Source organism: Arachis ipaensis, chromosome B3 (assembly GCF_059453495.1).
Source record: "Arachis ipaensis isolate K30076 ecotype BB chromosome B3, ASM5945349v1, whole genome shotgun sequence".
Taxonomy (NCBI): domain Eukaryota; kingdom Viridiplantae; phylum Streptophyta; class Magnoliopsida; order Fabales; family Fabaceae; genus Arachis; species Arachis ipaensis.
Genome location: NC_142438.1, coordinates 133,281,253 through 133,296,835, shown reverse-complemented (window position 1 = coordinate 133,296,835; position 15,583 = coordinate 133,281,253). Strand labels below are relative to the sequence as shown.

General features: G+C 27.2%; 1 protein-coding gene across 1 annotated transcript; it reads right to left on the bottom strand.

The window, feature by feature from the left end:
* Positions 1 to 340: 340 nt before the first annotated feature.
* Positions 341 to 4,413, bottom strand: LOC107634675 (NAC domain-containing protein 10-like). Its single transcript, XM_016338102.3, has 4 exons — positions 4,236 to 4,413; positions 3,818 to 4,077; positions 3,552 to 3,744; positions 341 to 1,320 (listed from the first exon to the last, which is right to left on the bottom strand). Exons 2-4 carry the CDS (start codon positions 4,028 to 4,030, stop codon positions 734 to 736), a joined length of 993 nt encoding a protein of 330 aa, XP_016193588.1. The 5' UTR covers positions 4,031 to 4,077; positions 4,236 to 4,413; the 3' UTR covers positions 341 to 733.
* Positions 4,414 to 15,583: the final 11,170 nt, after the last annotated feature.

Genomic DNA, 15,583 nt, shown 5'->3' with positions numbered 1-15,583 from the left:
TTGCATTGTGAGATAAAGTGCAAAGAATTATGTTCACAAAGGCATAAACATATAGAAAAATATTACCAATAATAATTAATTATTATATTTTGAACACATATATAAAGAGACGTATCCAGAAAATATATTTATAAAGATACTTTTGTTAAATACATTCATAAAAAAGACATTTTTATTAGATACATCCACAAAGACATCTTCATTAAACACAGTTATAAATAAGAGTTGGCAGAAATTAGCAGAAATACTGTTAGTAACGTAGCGAAATTGTAAACATATATATGTAAATAAGACATATGCGTCACTTGTTTCGTACATATATAAAAAACAACAATAATAGTAATGAATTTTATTTTATTGTTGAAAGAAGAAAGGAGTGGAGATTTCAGATTAAGCGAGCGATGAAAGAGAGTTTTGCGAATTTACCTGTACACTAAGATTAAGATAAAAGTACAGTACAGTACAGTACAGGAAAGACCTTGTTGGTCGATGGTCTCTCAAGTCTCAAGTCTCAACATCAAATCAGCAAAAGTCAACATATATATATTAGGGATTAAGGAAGCCGATTCAGGCCTAAATAATTATTTCCTTAACAACCCTACTGATTCCCCTTCATTCTAATATTCCTATATATATAAATAGAATAATAAATACAGTCATCATATATATAATAATTATAAACACATATATATGGCATTAAAAAAACATCAACATGCATGCAGTCATTGTCATACTACTTTCTGTCCAACCTGGGTAACCGAATGAAAGAAGAGCTGTCACCTTGCACCACCATATTCGGAATCAGTTGCGGTGAGGTAGTCTCGTTCATCTGTTCATAATTCATATTCATGAAACCGGGGTTATAATAATCCACAAAACCTGCATTGTTGTTGTTGTTGTTCTTGGGTAGTGCGTGAATGCTAATGTCATTGACACTGTTAATTTGTGAAGTCATCAATAATCTTTCATCATAAGGATCCTTGTTTGCACACTGTCGAGGTTGTGTTTGATAGAAAACCTTAGAAACGACGAGTTCGCCGTCTTTCTCTTCTTCGTTGGAGCCGAGATGGTACTGATGCATGACCCAGTTGGTCTTCTCGGGCTTCTTCTGCCTGCCATAGTTGGTGTAGAGAACAAGAATCTTCTTGAAACCCTTAACGGAACCAGCCACAGAGATGGGTCTGGTTTTGCCAGTTTTGTGCCACCTAGTCTCGCTTCCTTCTTGGTCGGTGTGAACCTTTCTTCTCTTCCTTGTTCCCGTTGTGTATGCTTTTGAAGGCCTGTGAAAGAAGTGACGCACTTGTCCATCTTTGCTTACTCCTGTGCCAACCAATAATATCAATTCATCCAACCTTTATTAACATTACACTAATTATTGCTTAGCTACTTAATACTATAGCATAATATTCAGCCTGAAATATTAGTTTCTAAAACTTTTTCTATATGAGTTATGATAGCTGGTTACCAAAATCAGCCACTAATATAAAATATATGCTAAAATATAAACACATTAAAAATAAATTAAACTATATATATATTTATATACAAATATATTAATGACTGATTTTAGTGTACAAATAACATTTTTGTAGTTATATATATCAATTAAAATCCTTCTCAACACTTATAACTAGCTAAGTTAGTTAGATTCAATATTGTTACACATATAATTATTTATAATTTTTTAATTAGTTTAATTTTGTTTTTAAAAAATAAATTTATAATATAATATCAAAATTTTTATATAAAAAAATGCCTTTCAATTCAAATATTAGTTTCCTTTTGAAAAATTCTCAACTGTTCATCACAAAATACCAACAAAATTCTCTTTTACAAAATCATCTTAATTTCTCATTATCTTGTATTATTCATAATGGAAAAGTCTAGGGCCAGCAACTTTTTAAAAGTTGGCCAACATTTAACTATCAAAAGAAAATTGAATGATCTTACACCATTAGATTTAATCTCACACTATTAAAAACACTATTGATGGCCAATTGATGATTACAAAACACAAAAATTACTGACCCCCTAGCACTCCTCTAAATTAAATATATGTGTTATTTAATTTATAAGATATATTTATATTTTAATATATATTTTATATTAATAACTGATTTTAGTATATATTTAATATAATTAAATAAAAAAATATAAATAAATAATTCTTAACCAGCATTATTAAATAAAAGATAATCAATTTTATTGATCATATAACATTGTTTATTATTTATTTATACCATTTAAATTAAAGTTCAGAATGTTAATTACTTAAGGCATTATTCTTAAATGTTTTAGTAACAGAGAAATAATCCTCCATTCTATTAATAAATTGACATATGAATTTTGTATGAATTGCAGTCACTACTCTAACTATTTACTTTTAATATATTTTGTTATAGATGAAGAATTGGTAAACAAACTATAACATATTTAAACATCATCTTTTAAATATACATTCTTAACATACAGAAAAATAACCCACTCTTCTTTAATGGTTGTTCAGTAGATCAATTTCGTATAAATAATCCTCCTACTATATATATAACTAGTAAAGTGTTAAATGACGATTTATTCACATCATCTAATTTTTTAAGTGTACATACATTCTTACAAAACAATTTTCTATTGTATGGATAACTCAAGACATTGTTTATTACAAATTAAAACCACAATAAAGTCTTATCACACTAAGTAGAGTCAATTATATGGATCAAATAATATTATTGAACTCTACCATATATCATATAATATAGCTTAAATATTGAACTATGATTCATTGAGAATGTTATCTTTCTTATTATGATGATGAGGTTGCATCTAATAAATTCTCACATTTATTTACATTATTCATTTTGCTACATGCATGAGATATCATGCCACCATTGAGTTTGGTAGTCATTGACAACTGTACTAATTAAAAAGCATCTCCATTTCCTTGTAACATACATGAACGAGTAGGTTAAAAGATGTGATTCTTCCACCTATTTACTCCTTACTACCCCTAATAATCATATAACATCTCTCCGAATGACACACATATATAATTAAAAGGAGGCAGGAACAACTTAAAAGGCTAAGCTAAAGAATAGACATGCATCATCATTTCTATTAGACGGATAAACATGTCTAACCCCAGTGTCTTCCTTAATTTTCACAAATTAAACCAAGACCCTCCCCTTTATTATATATAATTTGAGATCATTTTTAGAATTTATTCCGCAACAAGTGCCTTAACATGATTGAAAGTGCATTTATAAACAGAAATTTATTAATGATAATATCATTAGTATTAATATATCGTTTTAGAGATATGAATAAATGTGTTGGCAGTCATTCTCAGCTAAATAATCCCCATTTCATGCAGGACATCAATCTGATGTCTCCGAATAAATTAGAATTTCAATGATGAAAGTAACGTAACCTATGCATCATGATGGTATTATTATTACCAAATTAATTAAATAAGCCATCACAAGAAAAATAATTAATCAATATTATTTTAAAAAAAAAAAAAAAAAAAAGAAGAAGGAAAGAATGGGAAATTGAACCTGGAAGCTTCTCTGGGTGAGTATAGCAAATTCCATTCTCGCCCTCAAGAGTTGGTATGAACTCATCAATTAGAGGATGAAGCTTTCTCACATCAGACTGCACTTTTGCATCCAAATGCTCCAGTATCTCTTGGTCATTCGGATCAAATTTCACTCCAGCTGGCAATCCTGGCAAGTCTTGAATTCCCCCACCCTGTATGTGTTATCAAAACATTTAATTTCATAAGATATAACGAAGCAAATCTTGGGATTAATGATATGAGTACCTGATCTTGTTGTATTTGAATGTGATGACCACAAGAGGGGCAAGTAACGGCTCGGATTTCGGTTGGTTTAGGAGGAGTATTTGCGTGATTAACACTAATAACACTATTATTATTGTCATTACTATTTCTAGGGATTGCAATAATATTGAGATTGGGGTGGTTGATTATTTCGATTCCCCCCTCCACAACTGATGATCTATTGCACCATGTCATTTCTTTTGATTTTTCCAGACCCGGCCCTTTCGATGATCACCAGCTCCCTAATAATTAAAATAAAAATACAAAATAATCAACAGAGAGAGAAGAAGAAAAGGAAAAATAAAATAAAATAAAAGGTAAAGCTAGGTAGTAGCTTGTCCCTTTTGGAACACGTTTTTCCTGAATGATCAGCTTCAGAGGAGAGGGAGTATAATCTTACCTACCAGTCTGCTCTATCTACTTAGTTTTCCATCTTTTCTATATTTCTATTATTATTCTTCTCTGTTTAAGATTCATAGAGAAACTGTGCTTTTTGGTCTTCCAAACGCCTTGCACTACTACTTCGCCAACTTCTTCTCTAATATAGAGGGAGAGAGAGAAAGAGATAAAGCAGAGAGAGAGAGAGAGAGAGAGAGAGAGAGAGAGAGAGAGAATAACAGATAAAAAAAAAAGGTGGGGAACACAAGTGGGTTCTACATATAGCAAAGAAGCTTGGAAGCCAAGTTTCTCTTTGTCCTGGTATATACGGTTGAATCAATTAATTAATCAAGGGCTAAATAATAAATAGTTAGCTGCACTAGTTCTGGGGGTAATTATATAATGTAAGAAAATGAAAATGATCTCATTGTTGGTGTACTTGAAGGATTAATTACGTTGACTTAGTTAAGAAAAATTAAGAGTATATATATATATATGAAAATGTGCATGGTTAATTAATGATTTAAACCCTTAATTCATAAGAAAAAAAGGAGGTTAAAAAAAGGGTAGTGGGTAAGAGTGGAGATGGGGCAACCTGATGATTCTTGTGAGGACGTTTCACCTCTTTAATTTAGAGTGTGCTGTGTGCATGTGTGTGTTAGGGGTTCGGCTGCACTGTCAAATTTGAAGTGTCCTTAAAGCTATGTAAAAACCTTCAAATAAAATAAAATAGAAAACTTACACACTTATCAGATATGTACATACGAACCGACAAAGATCAATGTAACCCAACAAATACTTTTCATATATATATAATTGTGTAAAGGTGTAAAATTAAGTATTGATGGTAAAACTAAAATAAAAAAATAATCAGTTAGTAATACTGCTCATAAAAAATAAATCGAATATTCTTTTGATGAATCCACATATATATATATATATATATATATATATATATATATATATATATATATATATATTGTATTCTTTATAAAGTGATTTTTTATGTGTTATTTTTATATATATATAATTGTGTTAGTAATACTGCTCATAAAAAATAAATCGAATATTCTTTTGATGAATCCACATATATATATATATATATATATATTGTATTCTTTATAAAGTGATTTTTTATGTGTTATTTTTATATATATCAGATATGTACATACGAACCGACAAAGATCAATGTAACCCAACAAATACTTTTCATATATATATAATTGTGTAAAGGTGTAAAATTAAGTATTGATGGTAAAACTAAAATAAAAAAATAATCAGTTAGTAATACTGCTCATAAAAAATAAATCGAATATTCTTTTGATGAATCCACACACACATATATATATATATATATTGTATTCTTTATAAAGTGATTTTTTATGTGTTATTTTTATATAAAATTAATAGTTAAAAATTATTAAATAATTTAATAAATTTGATTAAACTATTATTAAATAATTTTTAATTATTAATTTTACATGACAATAACTATATATAAACTTTTATATTTTTATAAAATAATTTTAAATAAAAAATATTAAGATCAGAGCATTATTCTTAATAAAAAATTAATTAATATTAATCTAGAATAAAGATAAATATGAATTACCTAATATTTTTTATTCAAAATATCTTTCAATAAAATTTCAAAGGATATGTTTTGATTTTATTTTATTTTATGTATATAAAAACCTTAGCGCCAACAAATAATACTAGTACTTTCAATTCATTTCTTCCCATATACTTCTTCATTCAAGTAACGCATCTCTCTTCTTTTTCTTTATCCTTTCACAACCGCAGTATAAACTAAACACGCTCGCACACACGTACCCCTTCCAAACTATATTTGTACCCTTATTAAAGAAAATAAAGAAAACAAATTTCACATAAATCAAGAGAATATATATTAATTCAAAGTTTCAAAAGACACTGAATTTCCAAATATTTGAACGTGTGCCGTTGATATCATTTGGCTTTAGCTGGTGATGATAATGATAATATGATGAATGCATGTATGTCGCATGGTCATCATCACCTTATGTGTTTTATCAAGAAATAGTACAATAGATTTTCGCTTGCGGCCGAAGTTGTTGAACGTTTTCACCACTGCTTTGGATCACAAAGAAACATAAGAGTAATAGGTAGGGACAAAAGACGCTAACACATATTAGCATTAATCCTTCCTTAAGATTTCTCAACTATATATTTTCAATACAATATAGTATACACCAACCGACACGTCTTGAAGGGCTTCTCAAAGAAGCTACTCGAAACTTGGCCGTTAAGCTCCTCGTTTTGTTGCAATTTGTGTTTCTATTATCAACTTTAACGCCTTCAACACTAGGGTTTCAAGGCTTTGTTTTGACATGCATTCTTGTTTCCTGTGTGCTTTTAATTTGTACTGAAAATATTTTATGTACTTATGGTTTAGGAAAAGTATAGGTAACTAATAATATTTTTTAACAATGTGTAAACAATGTGAATTAATAGGATTAAAAGAGTAAATTTAATTAGTAATATTAAATTAGGATGTAGTGTATTTTTATTTGATTGGTAGTTGTTCATGTTATTTAAGATAGTTATTATTTACCTAACACCCCTTATGATTTATTATTAAGTTAAATATCTTTTATGAGTACAATATAATTTCTGATAATTTTGAGGTTTCCCAAGGTATGTATGTCCACGTGTCCATTAGATGCTATGGATAGGGATTAGAGTTGGTTTTTTGTAGGAGTAAAGGGTGAATGAAAGGAGGAGAAGAACAAACTTTATGTTATACAAAAACGTGATATGTTTCATTCTCAAAAGCATGGATATGGAGTATGAACCAAAACACGATATATGTGAATGGCATGGATACATACATAGCACTACGCAAATTATGGGTTCGTGCATGCGGGCTGCTTCTTTCGCTTTTGGTACAAAGCTCCGGGTTTGCTCAAAGCTAAGATGTATAGTGTCTAGATATTATTTTTGTTATTCATGACACTACTTTATTTGTTTGGCTGCTTCTGAAAAAAAAAAATTGGTTTCTTAGCAAAAATGAATAAACTCGCATATTTAAATTTCATCATGGTTGATTATTAGTTTTTTATTTTTACTGTTTTACAAAAAATAAAAATAATGTTAAGTAGTCAAAATATTATAGACAATAAATAAAAATATATTATTAATAATAATATTCTCACTTATAAAACATTGTGAATTACTCTTTTAAAATCAATAAATAAGTATACATATATGAATATTAAATAAATAATATTAAAATATTTAAAATTACGATTCATTAATGTACATGTGAGATAATTTAAAATATATAATAAAATATATAATAAAATATATAATTTAAAATTTAATAATATTAATTATAAAAATACATTAATTATAAATATTATATATTTAAAATTATAAATATTATGAGTATAAAATTATAGATGTTATAAATATAAAATTATAAATATTAAGATTTAGCAGCTATCATGTGTCTTTACTTGTTGTTAGTAAATAATTTTTATTAAAAATATAAAAAATTTAAATTTTTAATATATTTGTTTTACTTTTATTAAATAAAATATTTAAAATTTTTATTAATAATAAATTTATTATAGGACATATATTAACTAAACCTTTTAAATATATGGCATTCTTTTTTAAAATTTAATTATGGTAAAATAACTTTTTGTAAACACTGCATCAAACATAACACGTATTACCATTAATCTCTCTGAAAAAATCAAATTTACTTTCTGATAGAGCATTCAAAGCATATATATCATTCATTACCAATAATATCTCTATTTGACAAAAATCAATTTTTTTTGGGATAGAACACTCAATGCATAGCAGTATTATAATTAACATCTTTCTTTAAAAAAAAATAAGGGTTTATCGATTTTGTACCTAAGAATATAGATTAAGATTATAAATTAAAAAAGAATTATTAAAAATACAAAAATTTAAGTTTTTACGTATTTATTTTATATCTATTAAATACAAAAATTTAAAACCTTTTTCTACCAATAATAATTTTATTATGTGCCGTTGAGACACATGTTAAACCCACAAAATAAATCATAACATCATTAATATTTTTTTGGTGACTATAACATCATTAATATGAATTAGCTGCAGGGCGCGTAAGAATAAATATAATAAAAATATTTTATCTATCATGTGTCTTTAGAATACATATTAATATTACAAAATAAAAAAATAAATAATACTACACAACTAAATTTTTTTATTAATTAAATCTAACTAAGTTAGTTTAACATAACAAAAATAAATTATAACTATTATTATTCTAAATCTTAATATTATTTAATTTGATTAGACTTGATTCATAAAAAGATTTATATGTGTAATATTATTTAAATTTTTAATACATTTATTTTACATTCATTAAATAAAAATCTTTAAAACTTAGTAATAAATTTATCATGTGTCTTAAAGACATATGTTAATTAAATCTTAATAAAAATTACAGGATGCATTAAATAAAGTCATAAAAAGTTTTGACGGTTTTTAACTAAAAATTTTTGTTTTCCCAAACTTTTTGCTTCAAAAATAAGTTTACAAAATGGTTCTCGGTGTGTTTATATTTTTATGAGTTTAAATAGGAAGTTAATTTAATTTTTTAACTAATATTTATCAATTTTTTAAATGATTTTTTATCCTAGTTAAATTTTAAATCATATTGCTAAATTTTGAACTCTCCACAAAATAAGAGTTAAAAAAATAATTTTACAATAAAAAATTGATTTCTTCATATATATATATATTGGTTGGATATTAATATTTGTAAACATTTTTTGTGTTACTCCTTGATTTCGTTTTCATCATTTAATAATCACTTTTTATGTGGCGGTTATCATTTATTATATAAGAAGTTGATTTGGTTATTGATTTTTTATGTGTACGTAATCTTGTTGTTTAATTAAGCGTCAATTCATAATTGTGAGGATTACTTTTTTCCAAAAATACACAAAAATCAGCTATACAAATATATTTGTATGTGTGTATATATACGTTTGTATGTGTGTTATCATACATATATTTAATATATATTTTACATTTTAATATGTATTATATATAAATTAAATAATTGAATGACAAATTAAATAATTGAATAACAAAGTTCAGTTTTATGTACTGTACTACACTGTATGCGTCTGTTCCAATTTTTGTGACAATAAATCATATTCTAAATGAGGAGGTATAGAGGGCGAATGGAATATTTGTATAATGTGTACAATAGAGGTTTAGAGATGTCCGATTCAGTATTAGAGATATAACTATTAGTGTTACCTTTTTCTATCAGCTTAAACTTTTGGGATGAGTAGTTTCATGACATGGTATTAGAACTCTAAATCCAAAAGGTTAAGAGTTCGATCTTTGGTGAACTCCAAAATCAGTGATGTTCATTTTTTAACTCATAGCCCATCGCCCTATTGTATACATTGTACAAATATTGTATTGGCTCCCTAGCGGGATTCATTCTAAATTGAAACAATATGTTTTGAAAAACTAAATAAGATTGTCTCCGGTTATTTTCATTATTTTTCTTAGTTATCTAAAAAACAAAAAACAAAATTGAAAACAAACGTGCACAACCATATATAGATAGGCCTTTCTAAAGGGTCAGTTTACAAGCAATGCTTGTATAGCTGTATTTTGCACTCTGGCAATCCCATAATAAGTATGCAAATTGTTTGTTGAGTGAAAGGTTTAATAAGAACTTCTGAACAGGAAATTAAATTTGCTTGGAGGGTCAATTTCTAAAGAAAAATACCAATTGGGCGGTGTAGTTATTGGCATGGGAAACCATGTTCCAAAAACGACAATTGAAATGCAATTATCGAGTACGAAGTGGGAACACAAGACTTTTGCCTCAAAAACAGCTGGTAAAACAAGCGCATAATTATTCCGAATTTTGTCACTTTGTATTTTGCACTTTGCCTTAGCAATGTCTAATCAATACGAAGTCTGTTGGAACAGTGAGAAGAGTGATAATTATTGTTGTAGAATTATGATGAAAAGAGAGAATTGAATACTGGAAAACAAGATTAGAAAATTATTATTATAATCTCAAGTGTATAAACAAGTGTGATTATACATGTATATATATATATTAAGGAGTGTATGTGGCTTGGAGTAGAAAGCTGTGTACAATAGCTTGGGAGATAAATAATTGAAAATAGTTTCTAATAATAGAAAGTTTTTGCTATTTTGTTATTTTAGTTATATTATCTACTCTAAGTTTGTGCTTGAATTTTTAAATAAAGTAGTGGATAAAGGCTTGGTGAATAGGTCTGTAATTTGGAAATTGGAAGGAATATGGATCACGAATAGTTATTTTTTATTTATACGATCATGAACAAAATGCAGGTCTACTTTAAAATGCTTAAACCTATTATGAAGAACTGGATTTAATACTAATAATACAGAAAGTTGTTGGGTGAATTGTTAAAGGAACATACAGCTCTACAAAGAGGAGGTGGATTTTGCATTGAAACAGATGAATACGAATGAGATTTTTAGCTTATTCTTGAATTGTCTCAATTTTGTTTTGTTTGAACTTTGAAGCAAGGAAGTGCTGCTACAACTTGAATATTTGACTAAATGAATTTAATTCAATTAAAAATTCAGGAACAAAAAATAAGAATCTTATTATAAAATTGATTTTTATTATTGGCCATAGCGGAAACAACATTCTTCCCATCATCCTTCATTTCGTTATTATTCCAATAATGTGAAGATTAAAATCAAATTAACTCAAATTTCTTTAATAAAATGAAAATATGAGAAACATGTCAACGAAAATGAGCTGCAACCGAATAATCGAATCAAATATAATTATTATCACAAAAATTAAGGATGACCTAATATTCAAATAGTCACCATCAGGATTCGCGATTATAGGTCCCTTGTAATAAGCTTTTGATATCCATTCAGAATTTCCATCAAAGTACTACAACTTTGAATCTACGATAAATGCTTAAAAGTAATCACAACTAAACAAGCTGAATAACAAAAGACCAATACACAAATTAAAAAAAAAATAAATGAAAAGCTGATTGAAACAGGGAAAAAAGAAATCCAAGGGTCACTTTCGCTCTCATCAAACTATAAAAGGATCCCCACACCGCACGTAACCATATATTAGCATATCAACTTCCCTCATGATAAAGCCATTGTCACGCACGCACGCCTTTTCTATTTCAACATCTCAATCTCATTGAATGATTTAGAATATGTAAAATCTAGACAAAATATCTAAGCAAAATATAATTGTTTTTTTTTTTTTTAAATATATAGACTAGAAATGCGTACCAAGCTTGATCATATGCACATTTCCTAATATAAATAAGTTGTTGAGAATGGTTGCAACTTTAGCCATGCATGCAAGGCCTACATACATTATATTTCCTTGAAATACAAACACTAACTAAAAACAACTTTGGGTAAAAGCTCAAGCACAACGCACTCCAAATCCATAAAATCACTTTCTTCACTAGCACCACCAGTATATATATACACAACCGAATAAACTTGAGGCCATAATTAATAAAAAATCCTAGGCGACCCCTTCCGATGATTTGCCTTTGGTTGAAGCCAACGGTGATAGCTCGTGCACTAATAAGTTTCTTCACCGGAAGTGTTTCTTCTGAATCAGTAGGTTTTGTTCTTGCAAAGAATAGATACGAGTAGGACAATACCAAGAAAAGAGAGGGATGGAATGCGAAAGAGATGTGTGTGTGGAAACTAGCTTATGTTTGTTATTCAAAGTTGGTGAGACATCGGACAATCTATCTATTTTTAGTGTACTATTATATATACACTAAAATTAAACACAAAAATCAGTCGCCATTATAAAATAATAAATTAAACTACATATATATTTATACATAGATATATTAGTAGTTGATTTTAGTAACTAATTTTAATGTATAAATAATATTTTTGAATTTATTATATAAAAGTTAATGCTAAAATCTTTGTACATTATATTTAAGATACGGCTCCGTTCTCTTAATAACGCCACCTCATTAGTTTTACTTACTTGATAAAATTTAGAAATCAATTAATTAAATTTTAGTAAAATATTTAAAAAAATAAAAATTAAAATCATAACTCTCATAATTAATTAATTTATTACATATTATTATTTCATAAAAATATAAAACATTAATTAAATATAATAAATATTTATATTAAAAGTATCATAATAATATTATAATAATAAATTTAAAATTATAAAATATTCAAATTTCATATTATTTGATCTATTTATATATCATACATAAAATTCTTATCACTATTATTTTATTTTACAATTTGTAATTTATTTGTGAAAAAAATTTATACCAACAAATAAAGAGAAGTCTATCTAATTTACTTAAAAATGATTCTATTAGATGATTAGATATAAAATAAAAATATTTATAATTTTTTTAAAATAAATTTACGAAAAAAATATTGTTATTATTTTTACATTTTATATTTTTTTATTATTTTGTAACACTACTTTACATATAATTATATTTTAAAATTTTATAATTATATTTATTTCAAAATGCTATGATCAAAGAATCAATTTTAATAATTTTTAAATACTCTTTTGAATTTATATCACAGGAGATATTGGCTGACAGAGAGTAGGTTAAAAAATATTAACAGATATTTTTACTTTATACTATTTAAATAATTTTTATTAAAAATAATTTATTCAATATATATATATAATAAATATTTTAAAAATTTTTATTCTTACTATTGTAGATGTACTTTATACTATTTAAATAATTTTTATTAAAAATAATTTATTCAATATATATATATATATATAATAAATATTTTAAAAATGTTTATTCTTACTATTGTAGATGTCATTAAAAATTGTATGTATTAGGAGAAGAAGAAAAACAAGTAAATGTAAAAAAAAATCACAAAAAATAAAGTTTTTGTGCTATAATATAAAAAATTATTACAAATTCAAATTATAAAAAATTCTATCAAATTATACTTATGATAAAAATTTCATCAATTTATAAATTACTAACTTAATAATTATTACAGATTTAAAATTAAATTAAAGATTTCAGATCAAAGTGCTATGATAATTTTTGTGTTATGTGATAGAGAAACAAAAAAATTATTGGACACAACTGTCTTTGTAACCATCCTATCCCCATGAGGCCTGTGATTTCTGATTCTTTACCGCGTTCGCTGACACGCATAGGTTCACTATATATATATATATATATATATATATATATATATATATATATATATATATATATATATATATATATATATAGAATTAGAACACATAGCGCAAAACTTTTCTTTTAGTACTTCCAAACGACGAACCTTTTTTCGATTCAATTATTCTATGAAATAAGTACTCCCAGAAGATTTTAATAATTTCCTTGGTTGTTCTTGAAGAGAACTAATGAATGAATCATTGAACTATATTAGTTAGATAATTCAAATCCTTGAACCGGTTTGGTTTTTCTTCTCCCAGTTCAACCAAACCATGCTTCCCTTAAATAAACCAGACCTAAAGAAACTCTGATTAAACTCATCTTCTCTTCTCCTCTCACAACCGAACGTGTTTTCAAAGAAAATCATGGTTACCTCTTCATGTAATCACTGTGATGTGGTGTTGCAAAAGGAGGAGGCCATGAAGCCTTGCCACACTAGCTCACCTCTTTCCACCTTCTGTAGATATATATAGATGAGCCAAGTCTCTCAATTTTTCAGGAAACCACACAAAGAGAAGAAAGGAAGCAAGAGTGGTGGCCAAAAAGAAGGAAGAGGAAGACCCAGCAGAAATCATCATCATCTGTGTGCGTCACCACCAAAAAGAAAGAGAAGGGCCATCAAGGGAGCTGCTACCCGAAGCCAACGAAGGAACCCTACCTCTTTTCCTTCCTGGTTTTCTTAGTGTTCTTCTTGTTGGGTAAGAACCAGTAACTCTGTGTTCTGTTTCTTTTCTCTAAAATAAAGATTCTACCCTTATTGAGCTTCAATTCTTTTAATTGGAGACCAAACCAATCAAATTCAGCCCATCACAAGAGTAAGAACTCTTTTCTTGCTCGATATGCAACTCGGCCAATTAGCCCTGTGAATTGACAAATCTCTTTAATTATGTTTGTTAGGGTTTTTTGATTTAATATAGCAAAGGACAAACTTTGGTTTGTGAAATTCTCAAGGAGAGGTAATGGATAGTATATATAGAATATCTTATTTGTAGTTGTGTGTACTGGTGATGATTGATGGTTTATCAAGTGTTTGATTAATGAGAAGTGTTTATTGATTTTCTGTTATGATGAAATACAAAAAAGTGAATTAGAGTTATGAATGTGCGTTTGTAAAAAGGGGTAAATTAATGAGTATAAACTCTTAGAGCTGTTCTGACCATGTTAGCAACTTAGTTAGTTAAAATAAAGGTAAAATTATGGTTTTAGATGAATTCTAGGTTTGAACATAAGATTTGGTATGTGAGGTTGTTGGAAATACGTTTGCATAATTTCTGCAAAATTTGCATAATTAGCAGCAGAACAAACGACTTTCTGGGAGCATTCCAGACCTAATTTTTAGATGAGATTATTTTTCTATCAAACTTTAGTGTGTCTTGAATATGCCATAAAAATTTAAGGGAATTTGGCCAAGCGGTTTGGAAGATATGAATTTTTTAAGTTTAGTGGTTGCTGCAGGATTTTCTGGTTTTCTGGTTCTGCAGTACCAACTTCCAGACGCTATAACTTTTGATTTAAACAAAATTTTGAGTTGCTCCCAAAAGGGTTTTAAAGATTTATCAGTCTATTTTAAGTGAGAATAAGTTTCATATCCATATCTATTTTTTAGACTTAGATAAGTCATTTGGAAGATGGATTGTTTGCTGGAAATTCTGAACTTAGTTATGAAAATAAGACACCAATTCCAATTGATAATTAATTACTCAAATGAAGTGATATGAACCTGGAACTTGTGGATTTTAAAACTTAGGGATGTTTACTGTAATTCTAACAAAATTTAGAAGCAACAGATTAGAATTGAAATTATTGTCAAATTTATAAAAAACACTGCTGCTGTCTGTTTTTCTGAATTTTTGTAAATGCAGTAGCAGAATTCTAACTCTTGTAAAAAAAAAAATTCAATTCTAATCCAAGTTCAGCAAAACCTAACTTAAATTGAGGATTAGGATCTCTAGAGTTACCTTACCAAGAAAAATAGGTTGTGCATAAGTATTCATAACACAAGAAGGTTTTAGATTAAACAAGTTTAGGAAATGAAAAGAAATGTAAGTTGCCCCTAGGAAGGGTTAAAGTTAAAGACAACGATATTGAGAGATAAAGA